Source organism: Alosa alosa, chromosome 12 (assembly GCF_017589495.1).
Source record: "Alosa alosa isolate M-15738 ecotype Scorff River chromosome 12, AALO_Geno_1.1, whole genome shotgun sequence".
Classification (NCBI taxonomy): domain Eukaryota; kingdom Metazoa; phylum Chordata; class Actinopteri; order Clupeiformes; family Clupeidae; genus Alosa; species Alosa alosa.
Genome location: NC_063200.1, coordinates 30,890,652 through 30,915,446, shown reverse-complemented (window position 1 = coordinate 30,915,446; position 24,795 = coordinate 30,890,652). Strand labels below are relative to the sequence as shown.

Genomic DNA, 24,795 nt, shown 5'->3' with positions numbered 1-24,795 from the left:
GTCATATTATGCACATACAGAAATAAACCATCTACTCACATATGATGAGTGACATCTGATATGGACACTCAAAGAATCAAATCAATACGTGTTGAAATATAAACACATTGGCCAATAAACACGCAGCATATAAAACATTGCATACATTCCAAACACACCTGTGGCATGTGGCATGTTGAAGGTCAGACATAATAATCAGACATAGTAGATTTACCGGTCCTGAAAAGACAGGTAAAGGATTGAACTCCTCTCTGGTAGTGCTGGCTTGCAATAACTGGTCTAAATTGTCAACCAACAGTGCCATTGTGAGACCACAACAAGAAGTTCTGCAAAGGAAACCTGCTTGCTTGGCTGTCTAGATATTGATATTGGTTGTATCGAGTTGTTGTGGTAAGGAAACCAGCTCGTCCTGGCTTGCTGGATATCAGCGTTTTTCTGGGCCATTCAGGCTTCCCCCTGAGCGGCATTTGTGCGTGATTTCTTCCTGTGTGGACCAGAGAGAATGGCCACCTGGCACAAGAAGGATTTCCATTGTGTTCAAAACCTCAGTTTTCAATCTCACGTTTCATGCCAGCCTACTGACACTCCCAGGCCTGACACTTAATATTCTTTATTGTTTCTCTCTCTCTCTCTCTCTCTTTCTCTCTCCTGATCTCTGTGTCTCTAGCTCCCTATTTAATCAAGTAGCCTAACTGCATTCTAGTGACTCTGGCAGTGTAATATCCATTGCCAATAAAATGCAAAACAGCATTATTCATGATGGGGTTTGATTGGCATGGTTCATGTTTGAGTGACATCCATTAACCATAAGCAATACATTATCGAGACCAATTCAAATGTGTTTACAAAGTAACTGTTTCATATGTGTCATCGTGTGTATCTAAGTATGTCAACACCTAAGCTTAAGCCGTTGTAAATTCAGCTTCACCATTTTGTGTGTCTAGTACCACTGAAATGAAACAGGCCACATATTTGAACACTGACATACTGAGGTGCATTCAAATTCAGGAAACGTTTGTGGTAAATATGTTAAATTTGAATGATGGTATAAACATTTAATTTTAACAGTAATCCTTCACATACTGTATGTTCGCGGAAAAGTACCTCAAGTGTTCACAAAACGTTCACGGATAACTGTTTGGAATGTTCGACTATGTTTGTGAATTTAAATGCACCTCTGGTACACGTATGCTTATTGATGTCTCCCCCGGCCCCTCTCTCTCCCAGCGCTGGTGTGGCCCCGAGCGGAGCAGCTCCTGCGGGGCAGCGTGCAGCCATACATCAGCTCCATCCTGGAGGCCCTCATGGAGCCCACCAGTCGCGGCTTCGCCGAGGTGCGCGACATCTTCTTCCGGGAGGTGGTGGAGGTCAGCAAGAACACGCTTAACCAGGGAGGCAAGGACAAGCTGGGCGAGGTGAGAGCACGACTTGGAGTCAGGACATAGGGTGTTATGGCCCTGGGTGGACGGGGATGTTTGTGGCAAGGGGGTTAAAGTTACCAAGAATAGTCTTGGTTTTTCTATGATGAGCCAGGTGATGAAGTCTCTGGTATGTTTGTGTGTCAAAGTCCTTTGCTGTGTGTTTTTGTTTTCCCTTGCTTTTGTGTCAGTGTGTATGGAACATCAGAACCAAAATATTGCAGGAAAGGATGATGAGTAGGACTGACGTTCCTGTACACAAACAACACTGACACCCCTAGCAGTACTGACCACTGTGTGGACTGGTGTTAATATCTGCTTTGTACATGAAAGGACCAATGACTATGACTAGAAGTTTCATATTTCACCTTTTCTGCTTTTGAGAGTATTAAATGACTGAGGCGAATGTATGCATGCAGCACCTCTCAGCACACTAATACCATACCCCTGTGGCATTTAGCTGATATAGGATACTTAGTGTTAATCCTAGACTGTCAAACAGTAAAATTCAGGACTGAGGCAAAAGTCCCCTCCTCTCCTTTCTGTGCATGCTGAGTCCTTCAGATGCTTTGTAGCCAGTATTGATCCCAGGGTGCCGTGCGGTAGTCTGAGTCCGCACAGACACACCGCAGCTGGCAGCTCTCCCTGCTGGTCTAGCCTGGAAACAGCACTCATCGATCAGTGAGCTAGACAGCGGCCGGCCCTGTGCACTGCCGATCCATCAGCCCCCTAACTGACTGCTGCAGGGGATAACTCATGGTCCGGTCTGATCCAGTCCAGCCCCTGTGCCAGCACTTCTCCCCATATATGACCTGGTCTAACCCACTCAGCGCCAGCCAAGGCTCGAGACGACTGGGTCGCTCAGTGGAGCAGGATTAGGGTCATGCTTGCTTCTGCACTGCAATCTAGTACACTGCACAGCATCAGCACACTGATGTGCTTCCTACGGTTTTACAAAATGTATTCAGGTTTTAATTTTCTGATAGTCATTTGAAATATTAAGATTCCATTTGGCTAATTGTTTGCGTATGTGACAGGATATTTATTTGCAGGTGTACCAGTATTTTTTTGTGCAAACTGTTTTTACTGCTCGCATATAGTATATGTAATGTATTTGTGGTCGTGTGTGTCTGTGTGTTTAGCACATGGAGAAGCTGTCCATGCTGGCCTTCCACCCGGTCAAGATGCGCAGCTGCTATGAGAAGGTGGAGCAGCTGAGTCTGGACGGCCTGCAGCAGCGCTTCGACTTCTCCAGCCCCTCCGTCTTCATCCACAGGGCCCAGATCCTCATGAGGGAGGTCAGTCCATCTGTCCATCCTCCATCTATCAATTCACTTTATACATCCATCCATCCATACCTCTGTCCATCCATCCATCTATCTCTCTATCCATCCATCCATCATTTTACTTTATCTATCTCTGTCCACCAACTCATCTCTTCCTCCATCACTTTGAACATCTATCCATCTCTGTCAATCCATCAGTTGACTCTATCTATCTATCCATCCATCCATCCATCCATCCCTCTGCCCATCAATTCATCTATCCATCCCCTCTATCCATCTCTCTGTGTTACTATGTTAAGTGAATGGGCTGCTTTGAGCTCTAGTCTGTTTTGAAATCCGTGACTCTCATAAGACTGAGCAGCACAGTGTGGAGCCACCATTGAGTCATACGTAGTGTTTATCAAAAGCTGCAGTGCCTGCAACTGTATGATGTTATTCAAGCCCACTGGGATAGATTAGGATGATGATGATGATGATGATAATGATGATCATGGTGATGATGATGATATTCTGTACGCAACCTCTGCTGAAGGATTGCATGCAGCTGAGAGATAGAATCAGGCTTTGCCCATGACACAGATGTCCATGTACTGTTAAGGTAGTGCTGACACCCAGTGGAAAAAGTGGGAATTGCATTGAAAAAGGTTGCCAAAACTGGGAAAGGCTGCCATTATGGCAATGCCATGCCAGTCTGTGTAGTCCTCTGCTTTGTCTCACCTCCACTGATGAATTAATGATCAGATTAAATGATAACACAATGGTTTGTCTCGTGCTCTCCTCTAGGAGATGGATAATGCCGTGTACACCTTTGAGCAGATGTTCCATCAGACTCTGGGGTCTCAGGAAGGCGACAACCTGTGTAAGGCCATTCAAGGCTGCCAGGACAGAGTGTTAAAGGTACAAATAAACACACACACACACACGTCCACAAACACATATATAGATGGACACATATGCACATGCATTAATTCTGCACACACCATTGCACGCCTATATGACAGTGCCATCCCAATGTGACTCCAGTGAATGTCACGCTTTTAATCTTGTAGAAGAAGCCCTAGAGGCAGACCAACATGTAAAATATTTATCATAAACTAAATGAAAATGGGTGTGCCTGCAGTTGGATTGTTGTCGTTTGATATTCTGTGTGCCGTGTGTCCTCCTTATAGAAATACGACTATGACAGTAGCAGTGTGCGCAAGAAGTTCTTCAGGGAGGCACTTCTGCAGATCATCATTCCATTCATGCTCAAGCAGCTCGCTCCATCCTTTGCCAATGTAAGTGTATATCCCCCCCTGTCCACTTGTGGGTACAGGTAGTACTATAACATTTTATGATGCATTTTTGTTAGGGCAGGTACTGTTTGATACAGGTATGATTTCTTGAATTTCTTAAATACTCGGGTCACAGTCTATAATGATGTGGTTCCACTTTCATTTGCACTTACCATACAAGGCAGTCCTGCAGTTTGAGATAATGATTTGATATTCAAATCATAATGTGTCCAGGTGGACATAAAGAGCATAGTATATCATATCATGTCTCGTGACTTTTATAGCTCTTGACACTCCTAGTGTTCCATACAGTGGTGTAGAGTGTCCTGTATGAGTGTTAACTGTTCCAGTTTTGGTCGCTATATGTGCTATCCACATGCTTGATGGTGTTTTATGCTCCCAATGTCGCCTTCCAGGCAGCGCTGGCACCGTCAACACTGTGCACCTTATCCTAAACCTTGGGCAGCCGTGGCCCACTGGTTAACACTCTAGACTTGTAACCGGAGGGTTGCCGGTTTGAGCCCCGACCAGTGGGCTGCGGCTGAAGTGCCCGTGAGCAAGGCACCTAACCCCTCACTGCTCACCGAGCGCCGCCGTTGAAGCAGGCAGCTCACTGCGCCGGGATTAGTGTGTGCTTCACCTCACTGTGTGTTCACTGTGTGCTGTTTGTGTTTCACTAATTCACCGATTGGGTTAAATGCAGAGACCAAATTTCCCTCACGGGATCAAAAAAGTATATATACTTATACCTAACCCTAACCTTAACCCATGCCTAACCATAGCGCCTTCCAGGCAGCGCTGCCTTGAAGACAACGTTGGGGGCATAAAAGACCAAAAAACTATCCGCTCAGCTGCTGCTGTTTAAAATGCAGGAATATTTTCGCTTGTCTGAAAGACTGCAATGTGGGTTAAAGTTTCAGTTGAACACTTCATTTCTGTCTCAGACTCTGTCAGTCCTATCCCCAGCTGCTATGTTGAGGATTGTGATTATGAAGTAAGTGTAGTTGGGGCTAGTGAATGTTTGGATACTTTGGTACCATGAGTACCCATGGATGAGCTTTTGCTTTTAGAAGCGCTCGCTGTCCCATGTCCCAGCCTGTGTCAGTGACCGTGTGTGCCTGTCTCATCCCCAGGATCTGCCGAGGTTTCAGGAGCTCATCTTTGCGGACTTCTCTCACTTCATCCTGGTGGAGAACGTGTTTGAGGAGGTGGTGCTGCAATCTGTCACCAAGGACATCATGATGGGTAGGCTTGCACTGTCCTCTCTGTCTTCTGCTGCAATCCTACCTAATTCTGCTCAAGTATTGAAGGGAGATTATGTCCATTCTATATGACTGCCTGCCTTGTAGTTAATACTGTTGAGGAGTTAATACTTTACAGCACACATGAGATGTATAAAGTTAGTGGTTGGTTGATATTTTCCAGAATGATTTGCATTAGAGCTCATCCATGAACATATTTGTATTCCTCACTGGAAATATTTGTGGCAAAGATGGACTGATCTTTATAGATGTCACTTTTGAGCTGACAGAGTTATAAACGTATTTATTGCCTATTTTAATATTTGCATGCAAGTGAATCATGAATGATTAAGTCATGAAGTCACGGATGACTGTCATGAATGACCATTACTAATGGAACTGTGCATATTACACATTAACTAAATCTTTCTTTTTCTCTGACCACAGCCGTGAAGGAGGCAGCCGTCCAGAGAAGACACAACCTGTACAGAGACAGCATCATCATGAGCAACAGTGACCCCAACCTGCACCTGCTGGGGGAGAACCCGGTGGACTGGAGCCAGGAGTACGGCGGCGGCGACGGCGAGCAGGACGGCTCCTTCCTGATGCTCAGGGACGCCGGGCCAGGGGGCAGTAGCAGGAAGCGCCGGCAGGTGGTCTCCATGATCCAACTGGATGGCATGCCGCTGGCCTACGAGTCCTGCATGGAGGTGCCCGGCGTGGAGGGCATCCCGGAGGAGAGCGAGGCCATGATGGAGGACGCGGAGTCGGAGTCCCTCGACATACCCTCGTCCCCCACCACCACCACTGCCCTTATAGAGGCCACTATGCCATTCTGTGAGCCAGAGCCAAAGTCCCCTGACAGTATCCAGGAGATCCGAGCTCTCATCAACCCAGGGGTGGAGATGGTGGTTCCGGTTGAGAACACTGAAGAACCAGATGGACCCGTCCTGACTAATGGAGTTGAGTCTTTGGAGGAGAGAGAGGAGGAGAAAGAAGAGGAGGAGAAGGAGGAGGAGAAGAAGGAGGAGGAGGAGGAGAGTGGAGCCACAACAACAGCAGAAGAGGAAGCTGAAGACGCGGTCGCCTCATGTCAGGAAATGGAAGAAGAACAGGAAGTACAGACCCCAGCAGCCAGCTCGCAGGAGAGTGAGGCGGCCGTGGAGTCACAGGTGATGCAGGAGGACCAAGATGCCGAGCTGCCGGCAGAGATCAACGCCGCTGCCGTTGCCCTCGACTCTGACTCGAATTCCAGCCCGCGTCACCACGACGACAGTGGCTTCCAGTCGCCAACGAACGAGGCAGTTGAGGAAGAGGAAGAGCAGCGTGAGAAAGAGAAGAGCCGGTCAGTGGGCGAGGTGGTTAAAGCGAGCGTGGTCGACCCCGAGGAGGTCATCCTGGAGGTCGGGCAGCCACAGGTGCCAGAGGCCTCCCCCAGTGAAGCACTGCAAAACGGGGAGCACACAACAGACATTCTCCTGTGATGTCCCAGAAGCACAAAGGATGGATGTGGACATGTTATTTTTGACATTTGTTTCAGTACCTTTTTTTGTTTTAAACTGACAAAGTTGACCTGGGAATTGCCCACATTTCTCAGCAGCAAAATATTTTATGTTTCCTTCTTCCTTTTATTTCCATCTGTTTACTTTTCAATTTCCTTTTCTGTTTTAACCTGCAGTGATAGATGTTTTGGTTTTCTGATGTTTCCTTGCTTAAAATGTAATTTTATATTTAAATTTTCCAGCTTATTTGAAATATATAAGCATATTTATTATTCTTTTTGTACTACCACAGTATATAGGTGGTGCCCAACTGGTATTTTTCAGTCGCTAACAAGCGTTTGTCTAACCAGTTGTTACATTTTCAAAACTCTAAACACAATTAGCACAGCATCGGTCGTTTGTGGCCATACCATTCACACATTTCATGTCGTTTTCACACAATATGCAGTCAGTGAACACATTTCCACAATGCTTACATTTTCTTAACAAACAAGCTATACCTCCCAACAAAATGATGGATTGTTTTTGCAGTATTTACGAATGTTAACACACAACATCCCACAATAGCAAAAACAATATTCCAAACCTTAGATACAGTATAAAAACCTCTGCTTCTGCTACCAAGCGGTTTTATCCCATCGCCTTGGATACTGTAATATCAGATGCGATGTTTATGAAAACATGTGGCCTAACCCTGAAGATCGCAGAGATTATATACAGTGATTTTGTTTTTGTTTTTATCTGGGCTTTTTGCTGTTGTATTTTTGTTCAGAATGCTCTTGTGTGTTTCATGGATATTTTGTTCACTGTAAGCAATACTGTAAACTTTTTCTGTTCTATCATACTGTAAACAATATTTCTACTGAACCTCCTGTAGTAAACAGTAAAGGGAAAAATTATTTGCTTTTTACTGGAATGCTTTGAACATTACATGTGGACATACAGTTCCCAACCAAGAAATTTAGTGTAAAAACAGCAGATTGCATGTTTTGCATGCAAATACCTGTAAAACTGAAACATAAAAGTCTATGCAGTTTTTGTAATGTCAACAATAGCCAGTATTTTGAAACCTGGTGTACTTTGATTGACTGCATGTACCTTGTGAAGTGAAAACAAGTGTTATTCTTTGACAGAATAATTTCATTTTGAGTCAGATTTCCAGTGTTTTGGTAAAGTTAGTGTGTGCAAAGAAAGATGTGTTTATATATTTAACAAAATGTCTTTTTGAGAAGAAAATGATCCATTTGGCCAATTGTGTTTTGTAGGTGTGAGTCTGTGTTAAGAGTTTAGAAAAAGTATCCGAAGTATGGGTAAACGCTTGTTAGCGATTGAAAAAAATTGTAGTATCTAATGCAGATCACTAAGAAGACTATCATCATCATCTTAACACTTCATATAGTTAATACAGTTTCACTAAAAAAAATCCAATTTCTATCTCAGTCACCTGCTCTTACTTTGTCTAGTCACTGAATCTATTGTAAATGTAGAATAGGGTCCATTCACTGAGAATGTTTCTGCCTTAGCATATAGCATAACCAGTCACTGGTGTGAGGGTTGGTACAGTGTGTAGGGAAATGGTAGTCCTGATGATTGCAGGTGTTACATCAAGAGGGTTGCCACTCTTAATTAATTGTTGGAGATTTGTGTTCTTCCCAGAGAAATTATTCTGACAATTTGACAAAATCCCTATAAAAGGCTTTAGTGTTTGTTACTGTGTATGTAGTTACATTATCAGTTTTTTTACCTTACTGTAGCTATGAAAACTTTACATTTGTTGATATGCTGTACTAAGGACATGAGAGCTCCTCTTTTGTTAAATATTTTTATCATATTATTTTTATTGTTTATAATGTGTTTGCTTTCATTCCAGCTATAATTTACCTCTGCTATTCAGTTTAGATTTTAGTTTCCAGAGGACCAAACTTAATTAGCAGACTTTTCATACTAATTTCATACATTAAGTTTTGGATTTGGAACCATTTTCTATCTTACATGCTGTTCCATGCCAACTCATGTGATGCCAATACACCAGACTCACAGAACCTGATAATGTTTATTGATGGAGCATTTATCATTTATTTTCTCTCGGTGGCCTTGCAAGTCTTAGGCAGAAATGTGTGCAGGCCAGAGAAAGAATGTGAGAAAATGGCATGCATACAGTTGAGCCGCATACACAGATGTGGCAGGTGCCGTTGGTTGTGTAAATAGGCCAAGGCAAGATGAGGTCACCCGAAGCTCATATCACAACTTCACTCAAACACCTGCTGGGTGCAGGAGTAGAAGAGCTTGTCTAATCTATATACCCACACTTGCAACTCCGCTTTTGCATGTCTGTCGGGCTGTACGAGATGAAAAGCCCTGGCAAACTGCAGCCTTTTAGGGAGAGTTTGGTTGTAACGCATGATGCTCGTAGTAGAATGACTGACTCCCTATGCATTTTACAGATTGTTTGGATGTTTTGCTCTGGTACATGTCAAGTGCCACTTTTGTGGCCAGATTGATTCTGACTGTTTTCAAGAGGACTGCCATTTGTGCAGAATGGTCCTCAGCTTAAGTGAAAATTAATTTGTGTAATTGTGTTTCTGTAAACAGATGCCAGGATGTCGGGAGCATTAGAGAGGAGTGTCAGATTGATCATTTCTGTTCTTATTTATTACTACAACTCTAAGCAGCTGCATCACATCTGTTGATTTTCCTTTTGGCTCTTGTATTAAATATGCCAGAAAGTGAATAATTAAATATGAATGCTTTTAATGTTTGCCTATTCATTGTGTCTTTCAGTGTTTATAATCAACTTCAATTAAATGAAAGGTGATTACTAAATGACTCAAAATCTATACGCTGTAATTACATTCAGTTTTCACAGTAGGCAAATGAACAGAAAAGAACAGTTCTCATAAAATAACTAAATGTACAGTATGGCCATCCAACAGACAGGGGAAATCAAATCTGAGAGGGAGACAAACGGCAACTAGTCATTTCAGTTTAATCACAGCAAACCACAAAACAAGCTAAAAATGCACAAGCCTGTGACACCCAACGATAACAGTTATCAAATATATCCATGGTAGTGTCAGGGCAGTAGTGGTCACAAAATCCAGTGCTTGTCAGTTTACTTCATGTTTAGGATCACAAAGTTAGGGAGACTTTGTAAGTCAAATGAGCATGGAAGAGTACTGAAGACTTACTAAAAAGGGTAACAGTCAGATAGGCTGTGTTCTATTTCCACTTGGTTATTTAGGCTAAAAGCCAAGTCAGATAAAGTACAACTACATTACATGTACATTACAACCAGTTGGAATTAGAAAAAAATCCGTCAGTACCTTTCAAAGTCACAAGATGTACTGTAAACCTGCTGATTGTTGGCAGATTCAAACGTTTAAACTTGGTGCTGGTGATTAATTAACTAAGGCCACGCGGTGTGTTCTTTCCGCTTTTCTTTCTCCATTCAATTCTGAGGACTAGCACATTTGGCTTTTCCCCACCCAAGTACATACAGAGCTGACAAAGGGCCCAAGTTTACAGCATTGCAACATGCAAGTCATGAGCCATCACTCCACTGTAATAAAAAAAAACCTCACAGCCATATAAACAAGAGCTGTAAACTTTCAGTACAGGCCATTAAATATCATTACATCAAGGTATAGGCAGCATTGTACACTTCACTTCCACTGGATGTGATTATGTACATGAGATGTTTTTGGACAATATGAGGCTCCACAGAAAAGGTACTGTGCCTTTGAAACACCTTTTTCTATGAAGTTCAGTTTCATGTCTGAAATCATTCAAAAGCCAAAGCACCTCAGAGCAGAGTAACCATAGACCTCTCTGTCTCAAATCCACATTAACCTCAGTGCCACCAAAGTATGTAGCAACATGTATCAACACGCCTTCTCTTCATGTTCGAACAGCACTCTTGACCCAACAGCAAACAGTCAACAGAGGTCTTTTTTTACAGTGTCTAACACAAGAGCATCAGAGACTCTCCTGTAAGTGTCCTCAATCAAGCGTTCTAGTGAGTCTCCTCTCCTGGTCTTTATTCCACTTTAATGAGCAGCGGGAAGGCCAGGAAGTAGCCAAGAACTGAGCCCACGATGACCCCTAGGAAGATCCAGACGTTGTAGGTCATGACGCAGAGCATGAGCATGTAGCCCAGGGTGACCTGCACGATGTGGAGGATTGTCTGGAGCCCATGCTGGAGCCAGCTGTGGAAGAGAGGAGAGATGAGTGAGCAGAGATATATTACAGTGTAATGCCAGCCAAGTTTTGAAGGGGTTGAAGAGAGGACAATCTTCTTACACAGTTACTGTTATCTTAGGTTACACTTTACTTGACAGTATCGACATAAGAGTGACATGACACCGTCATGAACGTGTCATAAACCAGTCATAAATGTTTATGACATAACGGTTCTGTCATTAAGTGTCATTCGGTTGTTGTCATAACAAGTTAGGATTAGGGTTAGGGTTAGAGTTCAAGTGTCATGACAGTGTCATGTGTTCATGACAGTGTCATGTCACTCTTATGTCGATAAAGTGTTACCCTATCTTATCTCATTCATTCATTCATTCATTCATACAATGTATGCAAGGTTAAAGTATCTAGGACTCATTTCCTTACCATGCTGTGGTTAGATATGTTTTACATTTATGACAATTTCCCACTGTAAATAAAGTGAAACACTTCTGATAATGCTACAGCTTAGCAATGCTCTACTGTAAAACACAGGTAAAAGTTGGAAAAACTTTCAGAGCCCAAGAGCCAAATATAAATCCTTCAATAAATTATAAAACATTCTTCCTTTTTTACATGGCTATAGGATCCAAGGATATTATTCATTATACCAGTTCATCAAGGCTCTCAATGGAAAGGATCTTGCTTAGATCAGGAAGTATACCAACCAGAGATGAACAGACTATTGGTCCATCCTACCTGTTCAAGCTGGAGCTGGTAGCAGTGTTGGTGCCGTCAGCAGGATTGAGGGTGGACTCTGAGGGGCTACTGGCCAGAGCGGTGATGCTCTCATGGCTCTCCAGCTGGGGTGAGAGGCAAGCTGGCTGAGGGGAGAAACATCTGCCCTCTGTAGGTGAGTAAGGTGCAGGGAAGGGAGGGGGACCAGGGGCTTCAGAACGCTGGCTCAACCCCACTTTCCACACCTTGAGCAGCTCATAAAAAACGGTGAGCAGCAGCACCACGAAGACTGACAGCACCATCCCTGCAAGGATGGAAAGGAGAATGTGACCAGAGGATGACCTAAGACATAACCAGGTGGAATATTCCAAAATAGCTCTACTGAGGCTTCATAGGGCAACCACATTATTTATTTAATATCCAAGAAATGAAGAAATGAGTCTCCAAGCACACCAAAAATACCTTTCTTTAAGGAACGCACCAACTTTTTAAGACATTTGCTTATTTTTCTTCTACCCCCGAGTTAGATAAGAAGATAAATAGCTTTTAGCTAAAAGGGAGCTATAGGCTAACTGAGGTGCTACAGCGTCAGACAGAGACACAAATGAGCAGAGAGGGTTATGTAATCACTTATCTAATTTTGGGGTAGACTAGAACTAAGCTAATTTACCAAAAAGTGTGCATGCACCTTTAAGACTGAAATGATGTTTAATTCTGACAGCTAATGTCTTTAGTTTTGATAGGATTTTGAAATCATTTGTGCATTACTAACCCAAGACACAGGAGGCTCTCTAATTACTGTTGGTGACAAAATGGAAAGTGGAACACGTGCACCATATGTTCTACTGTCTCTGTAAACTCAACCAAGATGCTGGCAAAGCCTGACGCCAATGTTGTCAGGGTTTCAAGGTGATGCCATGCATGTTAGAACAGATCAAAACAAGCCAGCACATATTTGTTGGCCTACATGCAATCAGGATTCAGTTCTGCTGATGTACAGTATAAACATGAAGCATTGCTGTGGAAGAGTAGCTTGCTCACAGCAGTCTGTGAGATAACCAAAGAATACTGGTTGGACCTGTTTTCTGCCAACTGTGCAAAAAACACATTGGCATTTTCCTTTTTTTCCTAAGGAAATCCTACATCAACATCTATCCAAGTCACAACAACATGCAGGTCTAGACAGCTTCAGATAAACAACTAACACAAGTGAAATTAAGCCCCAATAAGCTGTAGGATCACTGTCATACAGGAGTGGCAAACAAGGCTCTGTAACGTTAGTTATATGCCCTGAAAACAAGGAACAGTGCCCTACAGTATTTATTGTTAAGCAATAAATCTGAATAAATAAAAATCTCACAAGGTATAATTGATAGAGTTGGCTAAAAATGACAGTGCGTTCCAAATATTCCAAACATTATTTATAACAGTAAATTTATAACAGTATTTATGTACATTAACACGTTGGATCTAGCCTGGGTGAACCCAGACAGACCTGTTAGCAAATCTGAATTTGCTTTGCATGTCCGTCTAGAAAGGATCCCACTGACGCCTGTTTAGATCAATATGGCAAAGGTTCCTTCGATCCAAATCACTGTATATGGAAAGCTAAGCCTATGCTAAGTTTGCCTCTTAGAAAAAAAGGAACCAGTACCAGGTAACAAATGAGTGCTAAACATGGTGATTAACTGCTGTCTGTGTTAGCATATAATAGACACTGTTGTTGAATACTAGTCAGGGGCCGTAGAAGGGGGTCACTTGCGCTTCAGCCTGGTTGGTGCTCACGGAACAGGACGCAGAAGTCAAAAAGGGAGATCCAAGGTCTAACAAGAGCCAAGGAGCAGAACCGGAGCACTCAATGCTTAAAGTGTTTTTATTTGTGCAAACTGACTAACGTTTTAACACCCATGCGTCTTCTTCAGAGTCAAAAAAATGGGCCGTTATATGGTGTATCTGTCTGTGACGTATGATGTTAGAATGAAGTCTCTAGGTGGGTGGTGGTTTTGGTCAAGCCTTTGATTAGCAAGCTGTGTGTACCTGCAGGTCCATGCACATCCCAGAAGTCAAACAGCAGCGTGACGCTGCTTGAGGCTTCAAAGTGCATCTGTCAGAAGTAGAACAAAGAACAAAACAGTGTCAGTCACAGCAATATTCACAAATACAGGTTTACACACTTATTACCCCATTAAAGTATCTCATTTCAAGGTTCAAACTAAGGGTGGGAATCACGAGAGACATTTCAGAGATATTTCAATTTAATTTAGTTTTCAAATTACCTTTTTGCTCTTTGTGAATTTGGTCTTTACATGACACCATCTTCCATGAAAGTCAGATCTCCAGGGTTTACACAGTTACACTGAGAAGTTGAACTACTACGCTTGAGGCTAAACATGTGATATCACCAGGTGCAAACAATGAGTGCTAAACATGTGATATCACCAGGTGCAAACCCTTTTAATCTGAGTCAATTCTGTTATTCTGTTCATACTTAACCTTCTTGGCTGTGCATGCTTGCACTCATTGCAATCCACTACAAGCAAAATGGCAAGGCCCTAGCTGGACCAATTATATCTGAAGTGGTAGGTTTACTCCACACAAACAACTTTATCTCCAAACAAAAACTCCAGATGCCAGAATGCCTCATTAAAGGCCTATCTATTCAATGTTCTTGAAGATGCAGTTCTTGACTGTAATCAAGTACACTTTCATCAAATTGAGCGAAATAATCCACACGTTCCTTAAACTGTCTGTCCGATATGTGCGATCCTTTATCCTGCCAGTCCATTCTCTGTAATTGGGAACAAAGTGTCTTGGACAAAGACTTGGAAAACTTGGAAAACTCCAATTTTTCACATAGATCTCGGATTTAATTATGCTCTCAGTGTAGCTGCCTGGCTGCTCTAGCTTTGTTTCCATACCGACATTACTCTGTGACTTTGCCAGAAATTCTCCTTTAAAGGTCCAGTATGTAGGAAATAATGGAAAATAAACTGTAACCATTCCAAAATGATCACCATATGTTGTCAGAGAGTGAGGAAACACGATGAATTGAAGCAATGGCTTATTTGACAACATTACTCTAACCCGTGAAACCCCGTAAAACCCATGAAAAAAAATCAGTTACGGTAGGAATCTCTTGGAATTTTCGTTTATGTTTTGAACGATTAATTCTAGAATAGCGTATTAATAATGGGCTAGCGCGTCCTCATTTGGGTTGCCAAATTAGCAAAGGCCAACTGTCAACAGCTGTCAGTTGTAGTCATGAACGCCTATAAGAGGCAGGCAAATTTCCAAAATTAAAACAACAAACAAATTCAGTGGACATCGGAGGAGCTTCCTGAGATGGTGACGTCTTCGTCAAACGAAGAATATCAAGTCTGGCCTTAGAGCTGGCCATATTTCTCCACAACAGGTAGCCTATGCTAAACTTCATCTGTTTTCACTGCTAACTTCAGCTACATATGTTACGTTGGTTAGAGAGGTATTTTTTGTTTTCACTGTTTCCGTAATGTGTAGCTGGGTCATAGTTGGAGAAACTAGAGTGTGCTGTAAGTATGTTGGGGATGTGTGTTGGAGAAGCTTCCTGATGAAATAATGTGCTGTGTATGTGGGGGAGAGGGCAGGTGCAATATGTGTGGGGCAGGGACTGTGCTATTGCAAGCAGTGTACTGTATGTATGTTATGATGTGTGTGGAGTGATGACAGTGAATGTGCTGTGTGTGTGGGGGGCAGGGGATTGCAAGCAGTGACTGTGTGTATGATGTGTGTAGGTGACAGGGGATGTGTGTGCTGTAAGTATGTAGAGGACTGTGTGTGTTGGAGAAGTGGGGAAGACAATGTACTGTGTATGGATGTGTGGGGGGGCAGTGTGCAGACAAGTATGTAGAGGAGGCTTACTGTGTAGCAAGGCAGTGTGCTGTATGTATGTGAAGTGATAGTGATGATGTAAGTGTGTGTGTTGGGGTGGGGGGTGGGGGCAGAAAGGCTAGGCAATCAAGGACATGGGTAGATGGAGGAGAAATAAAAATGATAAATAAAAGTTCTATGGAGATGTGCAAAGTTGGAGAAAATATGATATGTGTGTGTGTGTGTTTTGGCGTGTGATGAAATAAGAAAATAAAAAAAAGGTCTGTAGCATAGGGAGAGGGATGTAAAAGTGCTAAAAGTCTTGTAGGTGTGTGTGTGTGTGGGGGGGTCATGAGTGCTGAGTAGTGAATGTGTGCAAAGTCAGTATAGTGTGAGTTCAGAGTTGGGATGGCCTGGGGATGCAAAGTCAAAAGTTCTGGATGGCCTGGGGATCCTGAGTCTCTCAGTTCTGGCTTTGTGACTACATAGGCGTCTTCTTGATTTCAGCGGTAGGAATAATCCATTGTTAGGATGAGAAGAGTCCTTCCAGAATCTTTTGGGCTCTTAGGAGTACTCTTCTGGAATAGATATCTTGTAGAGCAGGGAGTTGAGTTCTTATAGTGCGTTCAGCTGAGGCGCACTACTCTCTGCAGAGTACTACAATCTCTAACTGTGGAGTTCCCATACCAGGTGATGATGCTACCAGTTAGAACACTCTCAACCGCTGAAGTGTAGAAGGCCTTCATGATGGATGTAGAAACTTTGAATTTCCTTAGCTGTGAAGGAAGTAGAGTCATTGTCTGGACTTTTTCAGAACATATTGAGTGTTAACAGTCCATGTTAAGTCTTCAGTAATGTGGACACCAAGGTATTTAAAACTTGTGACTCTCTCTACAGGTTGCCCAAGATCCTTGATTACTAGCTCCGCTTTAACCCTCTCTGGTTCACCAGTGTTTTGATTTTGGCCAACAGAACGTTCGGTAACAATCCTACAAATCGCACCTTTAAGGTAATGATATATGCAACTTTTCAAGCAATGCTGCAACCACATACATAGAGACACTTAAGACGGCATAGGCTGAAACGTGTCCATCTTGTGACATGCTTTCTTAAAAATTAGTTAAACCTTGAGAGTGTGTTTACTTTTCGAGCACACCTATTTCGTGCCAGGGCAACCACATCAGTTTCATTTATCTAATTAAATTGGATGACCATGACAACGTGCCTACTGATGATTTAAGTTCTCCAGAGAAGAAATGATTTAATATCAATGAGAATGTGCCAGAACCACAATGAGGAACATTGTGCAGCAACACTGCTTAAAAAGCTGTATTACTATCAGCTACACCAGTGGTTCTCAAACTGGTGATACGCGAACTCTTGCTAGTGGTACTCAGGGAGTCTCCAAGGTGTCTTTTTTTATAAAGACTTGACAATGCAAAACAGTATGTACAATGTAAAATATGTAGTTGAATTGGCCTACGCACCTGTATTTTAATGCCGGTCATAATGGTGGTACTTGGAGAGCCAATTGTTTTTGTGGGTGGTACTCATTGTGAAAAGTTTGAGAACCACTGAGCTACACTATTTCAGCCAATCAACGGTGAATGTAGTTGTATTTGAAGTGTAAAAAAGAATGGTGTCCTTGCTAGAATCAAAGACTACTCCTTTAAAAATGCAATTCACACCGAAAAAGTAATTTAAAAATACCAACAGGAAGTACTCCACAGCATTTAGGCTACAGCTGAGGACACAAGTTTAAAGCACTGACTAATCTCAGCTCTTCCTCATATTTATTTCCTGATGTTTCCTCCAGCTGCTGAAATCAGCAATGTCAATGGCTCGCATATTCTCGTGACAGACACCGTTCTTTCCCCATCATGTGAGAATTGAGACAGACAGTGCTGTGTAACTCAACAGGTCACGCCTCTCTACTTTGTGGACAAAAAAACACTGGCAAATGCAAATGGTCTTTGGTTATTTGGCAAATTTGGTTAAATGGCATACTACACTTAAGACTGCATTGGACAACTGCACTGGTGTATTGTATGAAGGTGCATGGTAGGCTGATTACTGCGGTCACATTATGTGATTCTACCTGACTTTCAAACTTGCTAATGTGGGAGCTCAGAGGTGGACTGCCTTGGGGTGACTGCCTTTGGTAAGCTTATCACCAGTCCAAGATCCACCAAAGCCGTGAAATGATGTGACCTTATGGCCAAGCTGAAACTGAATGACTCGTAGCAAAGGAATGCAACATTCAATCGACTTAGACTTCCGCTTAGAATAAAATTCAGTCAATCACAAATTCTCAATAGGATAATTTTATGGTCCTTTATGTATGTAGGTATTAGGCTACCCCAAGTGTTAGCCAACTTCTATGTCAATCTTATACAACTGACATTACAGCCAACAACTAAGCTGTAGCCTCAAACAATATGGCACATCCACAAACCACCACTGGCTTGTTTTGACGTCCATGCATTACACAATTAGCCTACATGTAGGCCTAGATTGTGTGAATATTTATGTTCCGTTTTTAGCAAATCTCTGGAAGCAAACGCATTTCTTTTGACCGATTAATGTAGCCAGATGCTCGTCATGTAGCCACAACAACAGAACTGTAACAATTGATTACAAAAAATAGTGCTGATGGGACTTACAGACATGTTCAACTTTGCAGCAATTTAATTATCGAATTCCTGTCGGTTCGGCGCTATGAAACAGATCACAGCGAATGCAGATTGTTGTCCTCCTCAAATATGCAGCGTTGGAGCCAGTTGTCCCGTTATTGTAGACCGAAGTGCGGTGCGGTGTGTTGCATGTTGCAGTGTGTGGAGGGAGGAACTTGAGAACAGAACAAAACAGCGTGCGGTAAGCGCGTTACGTATTAATAGGCCGCTAGGTCTGATGGTAGTTGAAGTCAATTTGAGTAAGATGCATGTCGCCTGTCCCTTCAACAATGTTGAATATGTTCAGTATGAAAACTATTCGTAGTGTATTTTTCTTTGAGTTACTACGGAGAGAGTACAAATGCTGACATACACACACAAAACATATTGTGTAAAAAGGAGAGGAAATGCCCTTTTATGGCTGGTTCTGCATAACCACACTGGTCCAGTAGCCTAGCCTACTGCTCAAATAGGCTACGGCCTTTTCGCGGTGAACCATACAACGTTTCTGCAATAATTTGGAGCACACCCAATGATATATGCATTATATCTTTACCTGCCAAGTATGCAGTTAATATTGTGTAATTTCGTAAGGACTCCAAATCAGTGTTTCTGTTAGCGTTGAATTTCGACTGGACTCCGCCCAGTGTGATTACGAAAAAGTCGCAGCGACCAATGAAACTCTGGTTTGTCGGTAGTATGTCCAGCTGGACTTACTGGAATTTCTGTTGTATGAAATGAAGTAACGTTAACGTATAGAAACTTGCAGTTCAGGGGACAATATCTGTCATTCTTATACAGTAGATATCCTTACAAAAACTCTAACGTTATTGTAGGCAACATGTTCAGCGCTCTTCTAGTTTGTGGGAAAAATTTCGGTAATCCGGAGTCGAAGTTAAGAATGGAGCTTCACAGGAGTTGGATGCGTTCAAGTGCCTTTTACAGGAACATCTATCCCTCGAAAACAACATAGTTGAGGCGTGGGCTTCAGCATAAACAGGTATGAAACCAAAGCTGTGAAACATTATGTCAACCCGATGCATGGCAGCCGAGTTAACGTTAGCTGGCTACGAACACAAATTCATTAGCTAACCGTAAGTAACCAATTTGGAAATGTTTCCGATACAGAGGCTAATTTGACAGCTAGTTGAACAGTCAGACGACTCATTGGCACTGGCATAAGTGGACAATTAGACTATCGCCATCGATTTTTGTCGTTCATTGACAGAACTGCGTTCTGAACCATTGTCACAAGGACGCTTAATGTTTTGAGGGGAAATGTCTGCACTCAGGTGAAATGTATGTAATTTTGTTTGCTAAGCTTGCTAACTGAGCAGTGTGCATAACTAGCACAGATAACGGTAGGTAGCTACTTGTCCAGTATTGTTAGCAGTGGTTTGGTTAGCTTTAAAATCCGCATTGTTTCACCGGAAGCAATGTCTTGTTGAATCGTTCTGATAGAGTTAGGCTTTCGCAAGAAAACGTCAAAGTGAACGTTGGTGAAGGAGTCCAAGTTGGTTGAATCCTTAACACCATCTAGCTAATACTATTAGCTGGCTAACTATCGCCGCTAGTGGATACCGTTTGGGCTAACTATCCAGGAATCATCTTGACAGGTATGGGTCCCCGATGAAGAGACATTAGGAATTAAAAGTACACACTATTTTTAATCCAAGACCCACTCCCACCACGACTTGTTAGCTATCAGCACTGTCCACATTCAGATGGAGAACAGATTGGTCAGAGATCCCCACTCGTGCCGTAGTTTTGGAATGCTTCTGCCAGTACTGCTCATCGTCTTAAATCTGTCACATGGAGTGACTGGCCTAGACGACCAGGCCATGTTACCTGAAGAGAAGAGCAAAATAAGGTAAGAAGACACTTCTCAAAATAACTGTTTGCCTTTGTCTTGTTTTGACATTAACGCATTTTGCATTAACACTACTTGCACAGTGAGCCCTGGGATGAGTCGGTGGAAGGCTACATATTTGCTGTGGGGTAACCTAACAAGCATGACTAGTGGACACACAGGGCTGGGATCTCGAAGTTTCATCTGACAAAGTCTAGGCTTACCAGGAGTCTTAAACTAGTTTGGTGAAGCCCAACGGCAGTTTTGGTGGCACAGAAGTCGCAGATGCCTCATTGTGCAACTGTAGTGATGGTGCAAGTTGCACAACCACGCATTGCCTGTGCGTGTTGTTTATTAATCTGATGACAAGTCACACATTCGCTGTTTGCTCTGTGCTGACTTATGGACCAATTCCAAGAGGCCAGTATTGTTGGTGACTCTGGAAGAAAGCATCAATTTAAACACTGTGAAGTGGTTGCATTAGGGTGAATTTGAGACATTAGCAAGTTTTTAATTTGTTAGAATTAAGTGTGATGCTTCAAGGAATTATGTGATCACACAATTGGTTCTGCCTCATTGCTGTAGGTAGTCAGTCATCACTGTCATCACTGTGAGTTCTCATCAGCCATAGGGAGCAGAGATGAGTTAATGATGTTAAAGATGATGTGCACTGCGCAGGTTTCAGAACCACCTGCTTACTATTTCACTGTGACCTTCATGAACTGTAAGTAAGTGTAAGGTGTAGTAGGCAGCAGCACTGTTCATTGGGAAAGCACTAAAAACGACTAAAGTAGCCAGCTTTAATTGTCTCAACTGACAACTTGAAACTGTGTCAATCAGTTTTTTTGTGTTTCCCACTCTGAAGGCCGCGTGACCTGCTCCCACGTCTGTGTCCCACGAACGTGCCACGTGACGGGCATGTGGGGGTTTTCGTGTGCTTCCCAACAATTGGGACCACGCCTCAATGATTCACGTCTTTGACGCGCGTAAATTTGCACCACTTGCTTGAGGTGTAGGCCTTTCATTTACCAGACATCACACTGTGAGCAGGTGTTCATGCTGCTCTCAAAACATGCTCACTTGACTGCCATCTGCCCTGTGGCCAGTGCCCTGTGGACACACCCTCGTGTGTCAATGCCTTTCCAATCTCCCCCAGTGCTCCAATGAAGCAAAAAGGCAGATGAACAGTCACATTGCTCAGGCTGTTGGTGCAGAGCAGAAAGAGCATGTCTCATCAGGGAAGAGAGGGATATTATTTACCCTATCCAGCTCATCTTCACACACGGAACAGACGCTCCAGGCCTTAGCATGGCGCAGCACTGGCAATCTGTGGCCAACAAACACACACACAAACACGTCACCTGAGATTATTCCCAGAAGGTCACTGACAGACGCTTCTACAACAGCAGCACTTGTATAGTGTAAAGACCAGCTCTATGACTCAGTGGCTGTTGACTGTTCGTGTACTCTGAGTTGTTGAAGCAATCCACAGGAAGCACCATACTGGCTGTCTTGAGTGTGTTTTGAGGTCATTTCATGTAATTTCACTCAAATTCAACATATGTTCCTTAGTATGCTACAACAACTAAATGTCCAGGATTTTACAGGTGTATACTGTACTTCCTTTGTGGTTCTATAATCTATAAATTTCAATGGAAAAGCAATAATTCATAATCAGATTTAGTCATTCACCATTGTCTCTTCATTGCAGGCTTAACAATCTTAGGTGAACCAATCCATTATTTTAAAAAAAAAAAAAAAAAAAAAACCATTTAGGCCTTTATGGCCAGTTGTCATGAATCAAGTCAAAATCCTGCTCTTCCCTTGTGTTTTTCAGGGACCAGATTCTGGAGATGTTTGACCATGCGTATGGCAGCTACATGGTAAGGGACACATGCAAGCCATGGGCACATTAAGCAGTCCTGTACGTTACAGTGAAATAATGAACATTCCACAGTTCATCTTAACTGTGCGTGTACACATGTTCATGCAATCTGTAAATTACTCGGTGATTACGCTTCACCTCTGTAGTCTGATCTTCCAAGATTCTTGTAAGGCCTTCAACACTGCCTTCAACCAAAGGGCTCTCTTTTAGCAAGCTCTTCTTTGGCACCCTGTTCACCTGATGCTACACTGCCACATATATGATGGGTATTCAGAACAGTAGCCCTAGTTATGTCCTAAAGAGGCAGTACTGTAGGTGTGGCGGTTTACATGACACACTTCAGTGAGGAATTTAGACCATTATTACCCGAGGTCAAGAATGAATTACTGTGAAGATTGAATTGCTGAGACGTACCATGTACAGTAGTACATCTTTAGTCCCACTAGTAAGAATATCTATCATATAAATCTTACCAAAAGATTTACCTTTCATACATGTCTTCCTTCAAGGCATGTATTGACCTCATAAACAGTGAGTCATAGGTCAAAATGCCCTGTGTGTAGTTAATAGTGATTGTAAAAGGCTTTGTGGTCCCATGCAGAAGTATGCCTACCCTGCTGATGAGCTGATGCCTCTGAGCTGCAGAGGGCGAGTCCGGGGACTGGAGCCCAATCGGGGAGACATCGACGACGCCTTGGGAAAGTGAGTGCAAAAGAAGCGTCCATTAAGCGTCCATGTCTTCGTTGCACTTTTCAGTAACAGTGGGAATAACTAGGGGCCGTGACCATCTAGGAAGTGTGGCTGCATTGTGCGTGTGCTCCCCATCACGTCAAGGACTTTTCTGGTCTAGTCTTGGAATGACAGGGCCCTCATGCTGAAAACGTTTATCATAAGCTGAATATATTAACTCGTTTTCCTTAACTCAACATTAAATGCATCATTACACTGCATTTCCTGATTAAATACATCAGTAGGTGCCATTATATTCCCACTGAAGTGATTATCTTCCCCTGCACTGAACAGAGAGAGGCCTGAGTGCTGCTGCGGCTCCACTGTGTGAAAGGGAGAGTGCTGAGTGGCGGAGGGTGTTAATACGGCCACTCCGCTGGGCTGTGCATGGCTCCCCTGTCCCCTATAGACAGGCGAGGTGACAGAACAGATCACCCTCTCATCAGATCATGTTTCGGTGCTCTCACACATGGATGAGAGAGGAGCCCCCTGAGCCCTGCCCTACTTCTCTCTCTCTCTCCCCTCCCTCTCTCTGTCTTTCTCTCGCTTTTTCTGACACCCCCTCCCCCCTTTATTATTTCTCCTTAAGGATAGATGTATCCCCTCCAGATACATCATGGTTATCATCCATTTGCATTAAGCACTTACGAAATGGGTCATCTTTTTTTTCCCCCCCCTCAGAGTGCAGTCTGCTGTGTGTTGGTGTTCATGTGTGTGTGAGCAAGAGGGCTTTCATAGAAACGTCAGTGAGGATTAATATCTCATTAAGAATTCAACGCCTGGGGCGTATGTGTCATTAATATAATTGAATGTGATGTCGAATTAATCAGGGAATGGGAATTTTTGGTGTCCACCCGTCTTTGCTCCTCTACACGAGTGAAAGAAGAAGATCTAGAGTCTAGATCGCGTTGCTTGGTGTTTAAGCCCCCAATGTCGTCTTCCAGGCAGCGCTGCATGGGAAGCACTAGGGTTAGGTTAGGGTTAATATTATGTTTAGGTGCCTTCAAGTCGACGGTCGCAGCGCTGCCCTGAAGCCGACGGTGGGGGCTTAAAACACCATTGAGCCTAGATCGCAGGAAAGTTTGTCTGCTCATTGTTCTGAACAGTTCTACTCACTCTGGTGTGGTTGTGTTTTAGGTTCTCTCTCACGTTGATCGACACCTTGGACACCCTTGTGGTGAGTATTTTGTTGATACAGTCCTCTGGACTGAACACTCAAACTTTATATTTTTCCAAAGTGAGGTTTCAGTTAACTGAATTGGCTCATCAAGACTGATTAGAACTAACATGAATGAGGAAGGATGTCAATGACTTGGTGTGGTGACATTGCATATTCTCACTACCAGGCCTCCTTTGGAGAAAGTTGTTGATGACAAAATCATGTATGTTGATAACAAAAGAGACAACAGAAAGGTAACATTAAGAGCAAGAAATTAATTTAATGAATTAGTTTTAAGGCTCAAACTGGAAAGTCCTTGTGGAAAATAGTTACTTGGATCAGGTAACCACCGATTCAGTTTTCACCGGCTACTGCTTGTAAATCAATACAATTCTTTTTGTAGAGAATATGTTCAGATGATATGAAAATGGGTCACTGTTCAGGCTTTAGCGATAGTGTGATGACATTTGTATCCTCCATCTCATCAGCCAGAGAGAGAATACTGAAACAACTCTTTAGTCATCATTTGTTTGGGATAATGGGTGATAATGGGATATTGAGTTTTTAAAAAATTGAAAGTTGTAATGACCAGAGTGTTCATTTTTCCTGCGAACAGGTTCTAAACAAGCTGGACGAGTTTGAGGATGCAGTAAAGAAGACGCTGAGAGATGTCCGACTGGATAACGACATTGTTGTTTCCGTCTTTGAGACCAACATCCGTGTCCTTGGGTAACTTTCTCCAGTCCTCCACTGCTCAACCTGAAATAATTCTTTGGACATAAGTCCTCCAACGCCAGTCATTTAGAAACACATTATTTTAAAACAACTTTATGTCTCCTCAAATCAACTTAAAATTAGCTGCTTAATAACTGTTGCAGTGATTAGCTTCCACTGTGAGATAATGCCCCCACCTGCTCACCTTCCGGCCCTTAAATAGAAAAGCATAACAGTGTGACTCAGTTGACACCTGGGGCTTGGACGTGTGATGTTGAGCCGAGGTGTTCTGTCAAATAAACCAGCGAT

General features: G+C 42.9%; 3 protein-coding genes across 11 annotated transcripts in view; 2 read left to right on the top strand and 1 right to left on the bottom strand.

Moving 5' to 3' along the window:
- The window catches only part of niban2a (niban apoptosis regulator 2a), a 36,488-nt gene extending 29,357 nt beyond the window's left edge, over positions 1 to 7,131 (top strand). Inside the window, exons 9-14 of the mRNA XM_048259568.1 lie at positions 1,228 to 1,415; positions 2,561 to 2,716; positions 3,488 to 3,601; positions 3,874 to 3,981; positions 5,112 to 5,223; positions 5,667 to 7,131. Of these exons, the coding sequence (XP_048115525.1) occupies positions 1,228 to 1,415; positions 2,561 to 2,716; positions 3,488 to 3,601; positions 3,874 to 3,981; positions 5,112 to 5,223; positions 5,667 to 6,703 (1,715 nt within the window). The 3' untranslated portion in view covers positions 6,704 to 7,131. The remainder of the gene's footprint in view (positions 1 to 1,227; positions 1,416 to 2,560; positions 2,717 to 3,487; positions 3,602 to 3,873; positions 3,982 to 5,111; positions 5,224 to 5,666) is intronic.
- Positions 7,132 to 9,690: 2,559 nt separating this feature from the next.
- On the bottom strand, positions 9,691 to 18,673 carry slc31a2 (solute carrier family 31 member 2). 2 transcript variants are annotated; one of them, XM_048259566.1, is made up of 4 exons: positions 18,142 to 18,673; positions 13,670 to 13,736; positions 11,654 to 11,936; positions 9,691 to 10,926 (listed from the first exon to the last, which is right to left on the bottom strand). In XM_048259566.1, exons 1-4 carry the CDS (start codon positions 18,145 to 18,147, stop codon positions 10,758 to 10,760), a joined length of 525 nt encoding a protein of 174 aa, XP_048115523.1. In that variant the 5' UTR covers positions 18,148 to 18,673; the 3' UTR covers positions 9,691 to 10,757. The 2 variants fall into 2 exon arrangements, with proteins under 2 accessions (XP_048115523.1, XP_048115524.1); XM_048259567.1 differs by lacking the exon at positions 18,142 to 18,673 and adding an exon at positions 13,909 to 14,457.
- Positions 18,674 to 18,871: 198 nt separating this feature from the next.
- The window catches only part of si:ch211-282j22.3 (ER degradation-enhancing alpha-mannosidase-like protein 3), a 32,572-nt gene continuing 26,648 nt past the window's right edge, over positions 18,872 to 24,795 (top strand). For 2 of the 8 annotated variants that reach the window (XR_007195306.1, XM_048259561.1), the window contains exons 1-5: positions 18,872 to 20,020; positions 21,837 to 21,882; positions 22,486 to 22,586; positions 23,751 to 23,790; positions 24,389 to 24,501. Coding sequence is in view for 7 of the 8 variants with exons in the window: in XM_048259561.1 (XP_048115518.1) it covers positions 19,875 to 20,020; positions 21,837 to 21,882; positions 22,486 to 22,586; positions 23,751 to 23,790; positions 24,389 to 24,501 (446 nt within the window). In the remaining variant the exon portion in view is untranslated. Of the gene's footprint in view, positions 20,021 to 21,340; positions 21,528 to 21,836; positions 21,883 to 22,485; positions 22,587 to 23,750; positions 23,791 to 24,388; positions 24,502 to 24,795 lie in introns of those variants that run through there. The other 6 variants (XM_048259560.1, XM_048259559.1, XM_048259555.1 and 3 more) reach the window with 6 other exon arrangements.